At 40.1% G+C, this 15,524-nt stretch overlaps 1 protein-coding gene across 1 annotated transcript; it reads left to right on the plus strand.

Moving 5' to 3' along the window:
- Positions 1-582: 582 nt before the first annotated feature.
- On the plus strand, positions 583-15,524 carry DLD (dihydrolipoamide dehydrogenase). Its single transcript, XM_066182904.1, has 14 exons — positions 583-679; positions 1,625-1,700; positions 2,398-2,477; positions 5,989-6,057; positions 7,830-7,899; positions 8,266-8,366; positions 8,693-8,836; positions 9,001-9,102; positions 10,211-10,401; positions 11,747-11,917; positions 12,296-12,485; positions 12,866-13,003; positions 14,350-14,439; positions 14,542-15,524. The coding sequence occupies exons 1-14, from the start codon at positions 641-643 to the stop codon at positions 14,605-14,607; spliced, it is 1,527 nt and encodes a 508-aa protein (XP_066039001.1). The 5' UTR covers positions 583-640; the 3' UTR covers positions 14,608-15,524.

The raw sequence follows: 15,524 nt of genomic DNA on the forward strand, positions 1-15,524 counted from the left end.
GGTTTAGATTGGATATTAGGAAAAGGTTCTTCACCCAGAGGGTGTTTGGGCACTGGAACAGGCTCCCCGGGGAAGTGGGCACAGCACCTGCCTGACAGAGTTCTAGAAGTGTTTGGACAATGCCCACAGGCACATGGTGTGACTCTTGGGGTGTCCTGTGCAGAGCCAGGAGCTGGATCCTGATAGGTCCCTTCCAACTCAGCATATTCTATGATTCTCTGATTCTATAAATATCTCAAAGACTGCTGCCAAGAGGATGTGCCAGACTCTTTTCCGTGGTGCCGACGACAGGAAGAGGAGCAGTGGCCATTAACTGAAACGCAAGAAGTTCCACCGCAACATGAGGAAGAACTTCATTACGTTGAACGTAGCGGAGCACTGGAACAGCTGCCCAGGGCAGACGCGGAGTCTCCCTCTGTGGAGACATTCCAAACCCCCCTCTGGACGCGCTCCCGCGTCACCGGCTGCGGGCGTCCCGGCGCAGGCGAGGCCGCCCCGACAGCCGCCGAGCCCGCCCCCGGCCCTGAGGGCTCCGTGCCCGCCTGGCCCCGCCCCGGCCGCGCCGCCCAGCCCGCCCGGCACTGCGCCTGCGCGCGTCCGCGGAGTCCTTGAGCGGCCGGGGCGCGGCGGCACCGCGGACATGCAGTGCTGGGGTCGCGTCTCCTGTGCGCTCGCTCGGGTACGGCACCGGCGGGGCGGCGAGGCCAGGGCAAGGGAGGGGACAAGGGACGGAAGTCGCGCCGGGCAGCTCGGGCCTGGGCTTTCTTCAGACCCCTCAGCCTGCCGGGGGCGTGCGTGAGGGCGGGCGGGGCCGGAGCGGCGCCTTGAGGCGGGCGCGGGCCTTGGCCGCGTTCCCCTCCCTGCTCCGCTGTCCCCTTCCCTCGCCGCTCGGCCGGACGGAGGGGACGCGGCTGCTGCGGCGGCCCTGAAGGTCGTGAGCAGCAGGGACCAGCCTCTCTGCTGCCGTAAGCGTTGTCGGTGCCTGTCCCCCGGTGTCCCGGCCCGGGGAGGCCGCGGCCGTGGTGGCTGCAGAAAGCGCCGCCGTCAGCCGGCCCCGGATTTTGGGCTGCGGTGCTGGGGACTTCGCAAATGCTTCCAGGGTCATCCTGTAATCGGTTACAGGGCGATCGGCCCTCGATGTGTTTGTAGCAGCTGTTCTGTGCTGTCCCATTACTTTTTCATAAAAGTTAAAAAAACTTGCCTTCTTAAACCTCCTCTGAGGTTTCATAGGAAACCTGCCTGTTCGTAGGAATTGGCTGGAGGGGTTGGTTACAGAACAAGACTCTTCATAAACTCCTGTGGATGTCTAATTTATGTCATTATGTGGTTTTGAGAGCCCCATATAAAGAGTTTAAAGTAGTTAGAGGCAGCCTGAGGTGAGACTGGCCTGAGAACAGGTGTGATGACAGACTGAGGTGACAGAGAGGTAGGTGGCAGAGCAAATTCTGCCAGTCAGTCTGTTCCAGTCAGTGCCCACTGTGCTAAGTCCTGCTGTTCCTGATTTGGTTAGCTGGTGACAGTAGCTGTGTGTTCATCTGTATGTGACTGGATGCTTATTTTCCCTCAAGGATAGACATAAACTTATAAAACTGAGGGGTTCTTTTTATTTTCTTTTCCTTTCTAGAGAAGCCAGTTTGATCGGATTCATCATGGTCTTCAGGGAGTTTGTGCAGTGCCACAAAGATCTTATGCTGATCAAGGTAATTTCTTGTGAGAAACCTTTTTTGGACTAAAAAACCCACTAACCCAAACCCCCACAAAACACAATACTGCAAACTCAGAAGTCGGTCTTCCAGATGAAACCATGTCAGGGTGGAGATTTAGATGAAAATAGTGGTTTATTTGCATAATTTGATTTCAAGCTGAAGCTGTAGATAAGAGTTGAACTTCACCATCACTGTTCTTATGTTAATTAATATTCTAAAAGAGATTGTGGTTACAAGATACGAACTAGGTACAAAGTTCAGAGCTCCCACTGCCCTATAGTCAACAGAGGTTGCACAGATACCTATTGCAGCCGTGTTTTCCCCTTTATAAGTTTGGGGCATTCAGTGAGCATTAATGTTTTGTGCTAAACATTAGCAGAAGCTATGTTGGAAAAAATGTTAGAGTAAACTATCAAGATGTCTTGGGTTAAGTTCTTAAAGGCTTTAGAACAAGAGGGATGGGAAATTCAGTTTCTTGACCTTATTTTACATTATTTTCCTTGTGAAATTTAAGACTGGTTATTTTTCTTGTGGAATGAATACCTTTACACAGCCATTCCCTGTGTCCAGAAAGTTACTTTCAGATATGAGGTATAGTGTCCTTATCTAATTCTATTTCATTAACTTGCGTAATTCTTAATATGCAGTTACTTTGCTGAAAGAACAATAACTCAGCGGTTCTCTGTTCCAGTTGATGCCGATGTCACAGTTATTGGCTCTGGGCCTGGAGGATATGTTGCTGCTATCAAGGCAGCTCAGCTTGGATTTAAGGTGAGACCTCACTCAGATAGCAGAATACTCATCCAGTTGAACTTGGAAGGTGTCTGTGTGATACTGTAATTCTTCTGACACATCTTGGGCCACCAGAGGCTGTTGACATCTTTTGTTAATCTTTCCTTACCTTGCTTACTCAGATCATGCAGAATTTGTAATGGAGGTCTGACTGTATTACTCCAGCATGTATTACATGCTATTAGCATGTAACAGAGCTGCTTAGGACAGCTTACTTTTGGTTGGAACTGATAATTGAGGTGGGCTTATACTTTTGTGAAAGAGAAGGTGGGAAAACAGGGCTAGGAAGGAAATTTTCTCTCAACAAAGGGAAAAAATAAAGAGATAATGACAAAAAGACCATGGGAAAGCTATTCTGAAGAACAGACTGAGGGAACTCAGAAGGGGGAAAAGCCATATTCAACTGATACGCTTTTTGGATGTAATTAGCTGAATTCTACTGCCATGTGAGAATTTTAGAGGCAAAAATGTGTGTAGAAATACTGTAGTTTCTTAGTTACATTTATTTATGTTCATCTCTTGTTCTGTCTCTTGGCTTTGAACACCTTTTGGAAGAGGCATTTTGTGTCTGATGTGTACTAGTAGTGTGTCTTTTAATTAAGTGTTGTGAGAGTTGTATGTGTATAATATCTTTCAGGTGTTTTTAAACTTTCAAAAATATAGAATGTGACTTCAGAATATTTTTTTGCCTTCACTTCTTAATGTGAGACCAACTGACATTCTTGGCACTGCATTATTGTTCTTGTAATTATCTGGAACGCTGAGAAGGTGGTGCTAGCAGTCTTGAGCGTGTTTCTGCTGTTTGATATGTCACAATGTTTCTGAATTGCCAAAAATAAACTTCATGACCAAACACCTGGTAAGGATAAGAACTCCTGGTCATGAGTTCCAGTGAAGCACAGGAATGGGGGCCCACATAGTCTTGATCTTTCATTATTTTCAGAACTTGGCTGTACAAGGCCCTGAGCTGCCTAATACATCATAGAATCACAGAATGGATTGGTTGGAAGGGATGTTAAAGCTGGCTTTGTTCCAGCTCCCCTGCCGTGGGCAGGGACACCTTCCACTAGACCGTGTCACTCGGAGACCAATCCAGCCTGGCCTTGAGCATTCAGGGGTGGGGCATCCTCGGCTTCTCTGGGCAACCTGTTCCTGTGCCTCACCACCCCCACAGTAAAGAATTCCTTCCTAAGAGCTGATCTAAATCTACACCCTTCGGCTTGAGGCTGTTTCTCTCACTAAATGTCTTAATGAAAAAGTTCCTCTCCAGCCTTCTTGCAAGCTCCCTTTAGACACTGGAAGGCTGCTGTAAGGTCTCTCCAGAGCCTTCTCAGCCTGTCTTCATAGGAGAGCTGCTCCAGCACGGTGATTAACTTGGTGGCCTTCTCTGGACTCGCCCCAGCAGGTCCACATCTGTCTTGTGTTGGGGCCCCAGAGCTGGGCACAGTACTCCAGGTGGGGTCTCATGAGAGCAGAGTAGAGGGGGAGAATCACCACCCTCAGTGTTTGTGATGTTGACTGTGTTTGGGGAAGGAGGTTTGACTAGATAACCTCCAGAAGAATTTGTCATTCTGAGTGTTGTTCCTCATTGGGCAGGACTCCCACAACTGGGTGTCAGTAACATCTTTTCGGATATCTTTTAACCTTCTAATATGTAACTGTACCAAATAGAAATGTTTGAGATTCTGTTGTCACATCTGACTGTGACCTAGCGCAAAATAATTGAGTTGCCTTTACACATCTTTATGAGTTACTGTTTTGTCATAAGTACTCTTGCTTCTGGATGTATGTGGTTACTTAGCTAGTGACCTGAGAAAAAAAGGTGCTCAGTGCTGCAGGTTTTAATTGAGACTGTGGCCTTCTGCCATGTGAGTTCATGTTTGATTATTCTAAAGCTATTCTTGTGGCTGGCTATAAAGCAGCTTTTCTTGGAACAGTACTGTCCTTGAGTCCTTCCTATGTGTGATTAACAATAGGATACCATACACAAGGGAGTTAAAAAGTGCTCTGGATTCTGTTTTTCATCATAGCAAAAAATATTTTTGTTACACTGTTTCACAGTTAGGGGAAAATGCTTGGGCATGCTTAACTATGTCACCATTGTCATTAAATAAATATGATTTTGGTGTCCTTAAAGAATATAAGCAGATGTTTTTAGCTGACTGACAAAAAGATTGTATGGTTACACCATCCATGGAAGAATCTGATTCTGCTCTACTGAATTACTTAAATTTCAATGTTATTGCTATTTCTGCTAGCACAAACATTGAGTCCTTGTATCACCACCACAGCATCCCATATTATTGCCAATAGTGTTCTCTGGGTATTGGCTTTTCAAAAGCTTTGCTTGGCCTTGTCATTAAAATTTATGTAAAATGGATGAGACAGAAGATCCTTACCGGGTAGAGGTAGGAGCAGTCTGGTGCTGTTTGATCCATGGTGCAGCTTTTAAAGTCCTTATGTTGTGTTTCATGATTTCATGTGCTTAAAACAAGAGGAAGGGGAGGTGGGGGAGATAAACATGTCTCAGAATGTTCTTGTGATGTGATTTGGTGAATTCTGTTCTTCATGTTACCACTACCCCTACCTTAGCACAAAAGCAGCAATTAAAAGAAATGGTGAAAGGCTTTCACCTAGGTAGCTGCCTCTCAGTGGACTGGAATTCTCAAGAGTGAAGGAACAATTATTTTGAATGTGTGTGACTTCCAAAGGAGATGCCAATTCCTTTGCTTCTACTAAAATGGTTTAGGATACTGTCTCCTCCACTCTCTCTCCCAGTGATCTGTTTTTGTATGAAGTTTTGGCAGTTGTTTTTGTCCTTTGCACACTTTGATGTTGTCAGGTTAATGAGAAGGAGATGAAATATTTTCCACCCTGTTGGTATTGACCTTATTTTTGTTTGGTTTTGCTTTGCTTGATTTTTGTTTTTTTTCTTTCTTTATAGGTGTTGGTAGAACTTTATAGCAGTGGTAGGAAATGTTGTTTGTGGCTTGGCGGTTTTGTTCTGTTTTGTTTTCTTTGAAGAAAAGATTACTTCATGGCATTTTAATCTATGCCAATTCACTTACCAGTTGTTTTCTTTTTATAAATCTTCACATGATTTACATGTTTTGCTTTTTGCAGGTTTTTTTTCTGTAATTGTTAGGGCAACATCTTTCACTGGACTGAGTGTTGTATTTATTACTTACTTTGTAGATTTTTGTAGTAGCACAGCACTTGTATGAAAGTATGAATGGTGCAGTGACTGTCTTTTGGTGGAGATTCGGTTGCAAAGAGCTATTTTGTCAGTTTTAAGTTAACCAAAAAATGAGGGCAGGTAAATATGAGCTGTAAAATAAATCTAGGAATGAAATTAATGGGACATTTTTAGAGGCAGAATTACTAGACAAATGTCTTTGCCATAAATTCTAAATTGTGGGTTAGCCTATAAGGAGATGGTGGCATAGTATTACTAAAAAAATATTCTTTTTCCTCTGTTCTTTTTCCTCAGACTGTCTGTGTAGAAAAAAATGCAACGTTAGGGGGAACCTGTTTGAATGTTGGATGTATTCCATCCAAGGTAAGTGTGTGTAATTTGTCATATCTTCATTAAAAACAGCTGAGATGATGTGCTTCACTTGGAAGGAGGTTAGGAAGGAGTTTCTAAAGGTGCATGTACATGTACAGAAGGGCCTGGAGGGTGAGGCTGGTGGTGCTTGTTTGTGGTAATGCAGATGTGGAGAGAAAGAGTTGAGTCCAACACATGCACTCTGAAAGAAAGGAGAAGCAATAAGAAATTAAGAACTTCATACTTGACATTGCCAATCTAGTTTAAAGTCATTTCAGACCTCTGCCTTTGTAAGACCAGTGCTGTTGCTGGGGAATCTGCCTCAATAGCACCAGCAGGTGAAGGAAGACACTGCTCATGCCAGGTTTGTGATGGCTGTAGTAACAGACATAATATTCCTAACAAGATCCCTCCTAACTATGTTGCTGTTTCTGATCCTTTTGCTCCAGAGGTTCCATTTGCATGGAAGAAGACAATACAGTATAAATACTACATTTTAGAAGAATTATATTAATTTTTCTAAACATTTAGTAATTGTTTTAATGAAGTTCAGAGTATCTTAATTGAATCACCACTCAAAAATGGTAATCCACACAGTATTACTTGGAAAGTTTGAAACTCTGCTAGGACCTATTTAACTAACTTCTCAAGTCCCTTTTTGGTTTTTTTTTTTTGTCCTTTAGTGTTCCTATGAAAATACTGTTGAACCCATGGCTAAACTTAAATGCTATCTAGAATTCGTTTGAATGGCAGTAAACTTAAGTGGATGTGTAGGCTGCGTACACCAAGGCAATAACACATGATTCAAATATTCCTTTTCCAGAAAACCATCCAAAAAAATACATTGGGTGTGGATTTTTTTTTTTCCTTTCTAGTTGCTGAAGTCTTAAGCCATGGTTGCATCTTTTAAGTAATGTGGATGTTACAGATTCAGGGCTGTGACAGTTACGTGAAGTATAGAAATGACTTTTAAAGACGATTGATAAAAAATTGAATTACCTTATTTTGATGGTATTAGTTTTACTTAAACATATGTAGATAAGGCAAGTATTTCAAAATGCCCTTTGAATCTTACTGTGCCTGCTTTAGATTTAAGTCTGTGCAAACTTGCACTGTTGTTCTTGAAAAGATACAGATAATTTCACATTTGGAGTGGCTATAACAAACGAATTAATTTTCTTAGTCAGATCCTGCCTTAACTATATTGTTATTTCTAATCAAAATACAGTTATTGAGGCTCTGAATATCTGAATTTGGAAGATCCATGTACCTGAGCTAGCTCCGAGCTATCCAGCTTCATCTCAGCTGGCTATGCAGTTATAGAAACTTCAGCACAAAACTTCAAAATTTATCTCATGTATGTCTAAACAGGCTAAAATCTTAACAGGCATTTTAGTGTAGATTTTCCTCATCCAGTTTTTCTGTATCTTCTCTTTGGCCATTAGTCAGAATTATCATTCTTTTTGTCTACTTGGTCTGTTCCTTTTTTTTTTTTTTTTAACTCTCTGTGGAGTAATTATCAATTTCTATGGTGAAATGAACAAAAAGGATAGGCATGGATTTAACTGTTTTCTATGTAAAATATGTAACTTGATTGCATTTTTCAGTAGGAGCTACTGTGTACGGTTTCTGGGATTGAAATACAGCTTTTCAAATGCATATATGTCAAACTTACTAGTGAGAACATTTTGTAAATATTATAATTCTTTTTCCGTATAATAAATAACTTATTCTTGTGAATATATGTCCAAATTCATATTTTTGTGTGTTTGTGTCTGTTTTAGGCCTTGCTGAACAACTCACATCTGTATCACTTGGCCCATGGAAAAGATTTTGCTAATAGAGGAATTGAAAGTGAGTGAAAAGTTATCAGTGCCTCTTACATAATTGTTTTCCACCAAGAAGTAAATTCATTCTTTCAAATCTGATTAGTATTTTTTTCTGGCCAGAATAAATTTATAGTTATAACTAATATCCTTTATCTGTCATTTGGAGGCTTAGAGATGTGTGTGCTCTTTGTACTCTGAATAATGGATAGGTAAGTTATAGTTGAAAAGTGCAGTCCTGATTTCCAGCATAGCAGTTGTTGAATGTAACCTGTAGCATTTAGCAGGACCTTTCAACACATCTTTCTGTGCCAGCTGTTAACTGTGTTGAGGTTAGCTCCTTTAACATTTGCACACTGCAATGCCTGATGTAAGTTTTCTGTTTCCACCTTAGTTACAGGAATCCGTTTGAATCTAGAGAAGATGATGGAACAGAAGAGTAGTGCAGTGAAGGCCTTAACAGGTGGAATTGCTCATTTATTTAAACAAAACAAGGTTAGTTTGGATTATATACTGAGCTATATCCATTTTTCTGATCTCAATTTCTTACTTCTTACATTTTCATGTTGCCACATACATTAGAGTGACTGATAAGACAAGGGTAGAATTTGAATGCTTCTCTTCCAGAGAACTTTTAAATGCCCAGTGCCTTCATTCTTAATCACCTTAAAGGAATAGTATACAGTTACTTTGTGATTTGTACCAGGTAGTGATGCAGAGAGATTTTTTTAGCAGCATCTCTAAGCATTAGTGAGATTCAGGTGAAATGTAGCCTAACTTATATATTTGAACCTGACTTCACTGTGTTCTGGTTACTAAAGGTTGTACATGTATCTGGGTTTGGAAAAATAACTGGCAAAAACCAAGTCACTGCAACTAAAGAAGATGGCAGCACACAAGTTATCAATACCAAGAACATACTCATAGCCACAGGCTCAGAAGTTGCTCCCTTCCCTGGCATTACTGTAAGTATTTGACCATAATTGTACTTTCTTTTCAGTGTCTCATAACCACACAATTTAATGTGTAATAATGGTTTGCACCTGATTGCGCTTTCTGTTCTGTGTGTTTTGTGTATAATATGTAAAAGATATTGTAAACCTCCCTTTGTGCATTTCTTTGTCATTAGATTGATGAAGATAACATTGTGTCATCCACTGGTGCTCTGTCACTGAAAAAAGTTCCTGAAAAGATGGTTGTCATTGGTGCAGGAGTCATTGGTGTGGAACTGGTGAGAGGATATTTAAACTACTTGATCTTTAATTTTTAAAGGAAAAAGGTGCTATTTTTGTTGTATTTGATGGTTTTGCTGTGATTTAGCAGTTTAGTGAGTTGTAGTGAATCTGTTCAGACTTCATGGCCTGCTAGATCCATTTTTTTACCAGAAAAGCTGGGGTGTTTATTGGGTCAGTGCTTCTGCAGCTGGTTAGATAAGCAGAGAAATGAGAGAGGAACAAGAGGGCCTTGCATATTTATTTTTCTCTTTTGGAGGGGTAGGCATGTGAGGGAATGCCAGGATAGTCAGGATAAACTGTTATGTTTAGTAGTTGATCTTAAGAGATGTTTAATGTGATCTGATAATACATATTCTATCAACCCAAAGAGTGGAGACTTTGTATTTCATCATCATCTGAGTCCTTTTGCCTCACACCTACACATTTCAAAAAGAATTTGTATTTTCTGGTCTTGCAGCTGCTTGAAGCTATACCCGTCTTCCAAGTGGTTGCTTAGCTGCTGACCATTAGGCTGGGAAAGAGTAAGCAGAGTGAAATTCTGTATTGGGTCGATGCAGGTAAATAGGATGTATTGGGTAACTGCAGGTAAATTAGGTGTACATGGGTTTTGTTGGAGAGGCTGATGGTCATGGTTAAGATTATGAATACAGACAGGGCCAGCAGTGGCACCATTTTGCTGCACAAAATTTCCTTTATGTGGTATGGTTTTGATTAATTAGTAGTGGTATTAGAGCACCACAAGCAATTCCCTTTGGGTTTTCCTTTCAGATTCTTTGATTTTGAATTTCTTCTATACCTGTAGTATAAAACATACATGAGTTACATTTAATTATTTTGTTAGCTATTTCTTTAAAAGCCTAATTCCCTGCATTTGATCCTGGAAGTTTGGGTCTGCAAGTAAACAATGATTAATCTTCTAGTGGAAATGCTGGGGAGAGTTGAACTTGTTGTATTTTATGCTGTCATGTTTGTAGAAACTGATCAGTTTGCTGTTACATGTTATCCTGCTTTAGAAGAGTTTACAGTCTGTTGTAAATATTAGAGTGCAAGTATCTGAAGTTTGCTTTTCAAGAACTCCTTTTGCCTGTATTGTTGTGACTGCAGGGTTCAGTTTGGCAGCGTCTTGGTGCAGATGTGACAGCTGTTGAGTTCATGGGCCATGTTGGTGGAATGGGAATTGACATGGAGATCTCTAAAAACTTCCAACGTATTCTTCAGAAGCAGGGATTCAAGTTTAAACTGAACACCAAAGTTACTGGTGCTACCAAGAGACCAGATGGAAAAATAGATGTAGCGTAAGTGTTCAACATAAAAGGAATGCAAAATACATTCTTCCTCCCAATCCATCAAACCTATTTAAAAATACTGTCTGATACTATTTTTTAAACAGGAATGAAAATTAATTCTTTAGTGCAGTTAAATGTTTATTCTGCTTTGTAACTTAGAGAGCTCGTAATTTTGGGTTTCTTAAGTCCTAAGTTGCTTATACAGGGAGAGATTCCATTGACTTGAGTTGAGGGCTTGCAGGCATAAAACCACTGTTACAATGAGATCAGTAATAAAAATGAACTCTAAACTATTCTTTTCATGGAAGATACTTGCTTCTGGTATAATTTGCATGAATACCATGATTGTTCATACAGTCATTTCCAAACCATTGATTCTTGGCTAAATATTGGAAGGTCAGCTTGCCTTAGGGTAACCATGGCAGAGATGTTATTGTTCTTGAACAGAAATAGATGAAGCTCCCTGAAGAGTCTTATTTTAATGGTCATACTCAAGACCTTGGAAGTTTTATACATAAACAGTTAATATAGAAACACACAAATCAAATTTGCTTTGTAGAAGTCCGTAAGTACGCACTAGTTCTGTTTGTGTTGATGGAGTCTCTATGAAAAAACTAGTTGAAAAAATGCTTGATGTTACTTCACAAAAATAAGCTTAAATGTTTTTTCATTGGAGACTTAATATGGTGACTTCTGCTTGCTGTGTCACTGTAGCTTGGGATAGTCTGTCATCCGTCGCTGTAAAGGTTCAGGATTTGGGCTTTACATGGCATGCTGATGCTGATTGGATCTCTCATGTAGTCTCTTTCTACTTTCAGAGTATCATTTTGGTTCAGAGTATGCTTTTCAAACACACTTCTGTTATCCTCACTTCCCATACTTTGGTTCTTGTGCTCTCAGAGTGTGTGAACTGAACCTGTTCTGGGTGCAATAAAACAAAAGATGAACTTGCAGATGCATGGGATACACAGCACCTGCTAGAAGGGTGTTTGGTTCCTGATCCAGAAGAAAGCTTGCTCAGAGTACATGGCCCTACCCCACCCCCAAGTATTTATGCTTTGGGTGGCAATTACTTTGCTGCATATTTTTGATGCTATCAGCTCATGCTATTTGCTATTGAAAATACAATTTCTCTCTAACAGTTTTTAAGAAATGTAATAAGAGGTGTTGCTCCCTCATCACTCTTCTACTGCTGAACTCTTGCAAGGAGGAAGCATGAGGCAAGCTGAATGAAGTGCTTTGGGTGCCAGACCCAGCCAGGAGGTCCCCATCTTGGGACATACTAGTTACTAGCCAGAGAGAGATAAGGCTGCAAGTTTACAGCTTTGCATTTTTGCTTCTCATTTTCCTGTAGTGTTGAAGCTGCTGCTGGTGGCAAGGCAGAAGTAATAACTTGTGATGTGCTCCTAGTTTGCATTGGTAGGCGACCTTTTACAAAAAATCTAGGTCTTGAGGAAATGGGAATTGAACTTGATAAAAAGGGAAGAATTCCAGTCAACAACAGATTCCAAACCAAGATTCCAAAGTAAGTAAGACTATTTTTTTTCCCTTTTTTTAATGCAGAACACTTTTTTTAAAGTTTAACTTACTAAAGCACTTCTGGCTTTTAATAACCGAACATATTTTCCTTTTCTGAAAAGAAAACTCAAGATATCTGTATCATTTCAGCAGCTAAAAATTTTTAGTCAGCCTTTGAAGTTTTGTAATTTAAAAGTCACTGTGTATTTCATGTCACTAAGTACCTGTTGAAGTGTGGCTATTCCATGGAAACTGCTAAAATAAAGTATTTTAATCTGTTTTGATTAGAGTTTTCAGTGACATGTTTCAGACTGTCATGTAAGGTAGCCCAGGTGTGCTAGGATGTTTTTAAACAGTGTCTTATTCTGTTTCATTGGTCTGATAGCATCTATGCTATTGGTGATGTAGTTGCTGGACCTATGCTGGCCCACAAAGCTGAGGATGAAGGCATTCTTTGTGTAGAAGGCATGGCTGGGGGAGCAGTTCACATTGACTATAACTGTGTTCCCTCTGTGATCTACACCCACCCTGAAGTGGCCTGGGTTGGCAAGTCAGAAGAACAGCTGAAAGAAGAGGTAGTGTTTGTTTTCTTTTCCGGCAAAAACTGTTTTTCCACCTTGGTCCTGATTTCACTCTCTAGTTGTTTATCTAGCTACTTTATCCAAATTTCTGCATTTGAATTTATTGCTTAGGGAGTGTGAGTGAATGGTGCTCTTGTGCATGCCAACTCTCCCAAGAGCAACAGTTCTCTTTCATGAGTTGCATTTTGTGACGTTAATATTGTTTGTTTGCAAATAATCTTTTTTTTAGTACATTCTTACACCTATTTCTGTGATCATTTATGTACATTCCTCCGTGTCTCCCATTTTTAGTTCTGTATTGCTTCTCCTCATGTATGTGACAGTTAGTTACATCGTTCTTGTTGGTCATTAACTCAGTAACATCTGTTTTGCAGGGCGTTGAATACAAAGTTGGGAAATTTCCATTTGCTGCAAACAGTAGAGCAAAGACAAATGCTGACACAGATGGCATGGTGAAGATACTTAGTCAAAAGTCAACGGACAGGATGTTGGGTGCTCATATTTTAGGCTCAGTAAGTATCATCAATTGTGCTTTCTTGGCCTTGTAATGTTCTCTTTGTTTAATGTTGCATAGTTGTTGAGTTAAAAGTGGTGTTTGTAAACAGGAAGGTTTGAGTTAACCTTTTTTTTTTTTTTACAGTTCTGTTCTGCACCCCTGCCCTCTTTCCTACTTTTTAGTTACTTTGGTGTAACTAAAAAAAAGCCCAGCTGTTTTTATGCCTCTTGAATTGCTATAGTTATTTGGTTTCTTTGACCAGTTGTGTGTGGTGAGGTTTTTTGGTGGTGGTGTTTGTTGTGGGGTTTTTTTGGTGTTTTGTTTTGTTTTGTTTTGTTTGTTTGTTTGTTTTGGGTTTTTTTGGTTTGGGGTTTTGGTTTTATGAATACTGCCAAATACTTGAGAGAACAGCAGAAATTGTCGATTCAGCTTTTGGAATTTGAGGGAGCTGAAAAGACTGGCTTTTTCATTGGTGTTTTCTTTTTTCCCTTCTCTTCAACTAAAGACTTCACAAGGTGGTAATCTTATGCTGCAGTCACCAAATCTGGGGTTAGTAATTTATGGAATTTAGAGTAAAAACACCCTTTGGGATTTCTGCTGTTTAGGGGGTTTGGGGTTTTTTTTGGTCAAAGTTAGACCCTAATTTTTTCTGGTTTGTTTCTTAGCTGTAAATATTTTTCTTTTTCAAATTATGTTTGCAGAAACACTTCCATACATTTTTGTGTACAGCTTTAAGAGAAACACCAAACTGCTCTCAATAAGATTCTATGCTAGTTACTTTCTCTTGCAATTGCAGTAATTTAGAAACTAGCATGCCATAAAGGAAGCACAACTTTTTCTGCCTCAACAAAGAAATCTAATTTTCTTCATTGGGAAAGGCAGTGGGGGTAAATCTTATGGCTGTGGACCTGAGTGCTAAAAATGTGAGAGGAGAATTAACTATTTTTGACTCCTCAGAGATATATTCTCATAGTAAATATGCATAAACACAGCAAATAAAAATGAGGGTGTGGGTGTAGTAACACGCTTTTTTAAAAAATCTAGTTACCTGTTTAACTTTTCAGGGAAGCATTGAAGTTTTGGGTGGGTTTCCTTCCATGGAAAAATGCCCAGCTTTTGCACAACTCTCAGGAATGAGAGAACAAATACTCTCATTAATGTTTAGATTTATGCTGGGTTTGAGCAGTCACCAAATAGATTAAGTACTTAGGACTTACATTAGAGCACAGATGAAGTGCTGGTTAAAACGTAACTTTTCTTTTTTAGCTGAAATTGCTTCTTTTTAAGCTGTTACTGATTCAGCAGAACCTGGACACAACTGTATAAGGATTTGTGCTAATTGCAAGTACCATTGAATTACAGGGTGCTGGTGAAATGGTGAATGAAGCTGCCCTTGCTATGGAATATGGAGCATCGTGTGAAGACGTAGCCAGAGTTTGCCATGCCCATCCAGTAAGTGTTTTCTAAAGGGACTGTTGAACACCATTACACAGACATGCTGTTACTCCGTGTAGCTATTAATGACTTGTAACTTTTTGTGTTTGCTCTCTACAGACAGTGTCGGAAGCCTTCAGGGAAGCAAACCTAGCAGCATCCTTTGGCAAAGCTATCAACTTCTAAAATGAAAGAGCAGATCTTTGTACATATATAGTGCATCTCTGGAAATGGACTGTGGGCCCTTATGGAAGGCTGAGTCTGAGGATTTTAGGACTGACTTAAGTCAATACCTTAATTTTAAACATCAGATATTTAAACAAATAGAGTTTGGAACAAGTGGAATTATCCAGTCTCTGTAAATTAAATACTTAAAATTACATGTTTATTTACACAATGAATGTTGCAGAAAAGCAGCCTGACAGAACTCTTTTCTTTTTCAAAACCAAACATTTTGCTGCTGCATGGGATTATCAAGTGTGCTGGTCAGAACTCTCGATAATTGTCCAGCATACCTTGTGTTTCCTTATTTGAAGTAGTGATACAATAAACCAGTTGAATGCTGGCACTTAAAATGCCACTGTCACTTCCGCACAAAAAGGTGTTTCTTTCTGAAGGGATTAACTTTGCTGTTTAACCTACTTCTTACATATGAGTACCAAAACTTGTTTTGACCTAGTAGTGTTGGGATGTTGGGAGAAGAGGGGCTCGTGTAGATCAATTAAAATTATATTCACGTTTTAAGAGAAAATTACTCTGTGTGATTCTCCATGTCATGTTTTCATATTGAAAACTCGTAAGGGGAAAAATTGAGTGCTGATTGAGAAATGAAAGATTGAGCACAAATTCATTGTACTGCTACCTAATCTTTTTTGGTTTAAAAGCTTCCATTGTCCAGCTCTCTTAAATTGCTAAAACTGGGTAGTGAAGCAGCGTTTGCTGTTAAGTGCTATGACATGAGGGTTATTCTGCACCTTCCACACATAAGGGCTGCAGTGTCAGCTCCACACAATTAAGATGTACTTTCCTCTCTTCTGTTTTCTATTTTGTTCTCTCTTTCTGTCTCTTCTGTAGCAAGAGAGCTTAATAAATATTTGACATGG

This window comes from Chamaea fasciata, unplaced genomic scaffold (assembly GCF_029207755.1).
Source record: "Chamaea fasciata isolate MVZ Bird 193981 ecotype frontalis unplaced genomic scaffold, bChaFas1.0.hap1 SCAF_5, whole genome shotgun sequence".
Taxonomy (NCBI): domain Eukaryota; kingdom Metazoa; phylum Chordata; class Aves; order Passeriformes; family Sylviidae; genus Chamaea; species Chamaea fasciata.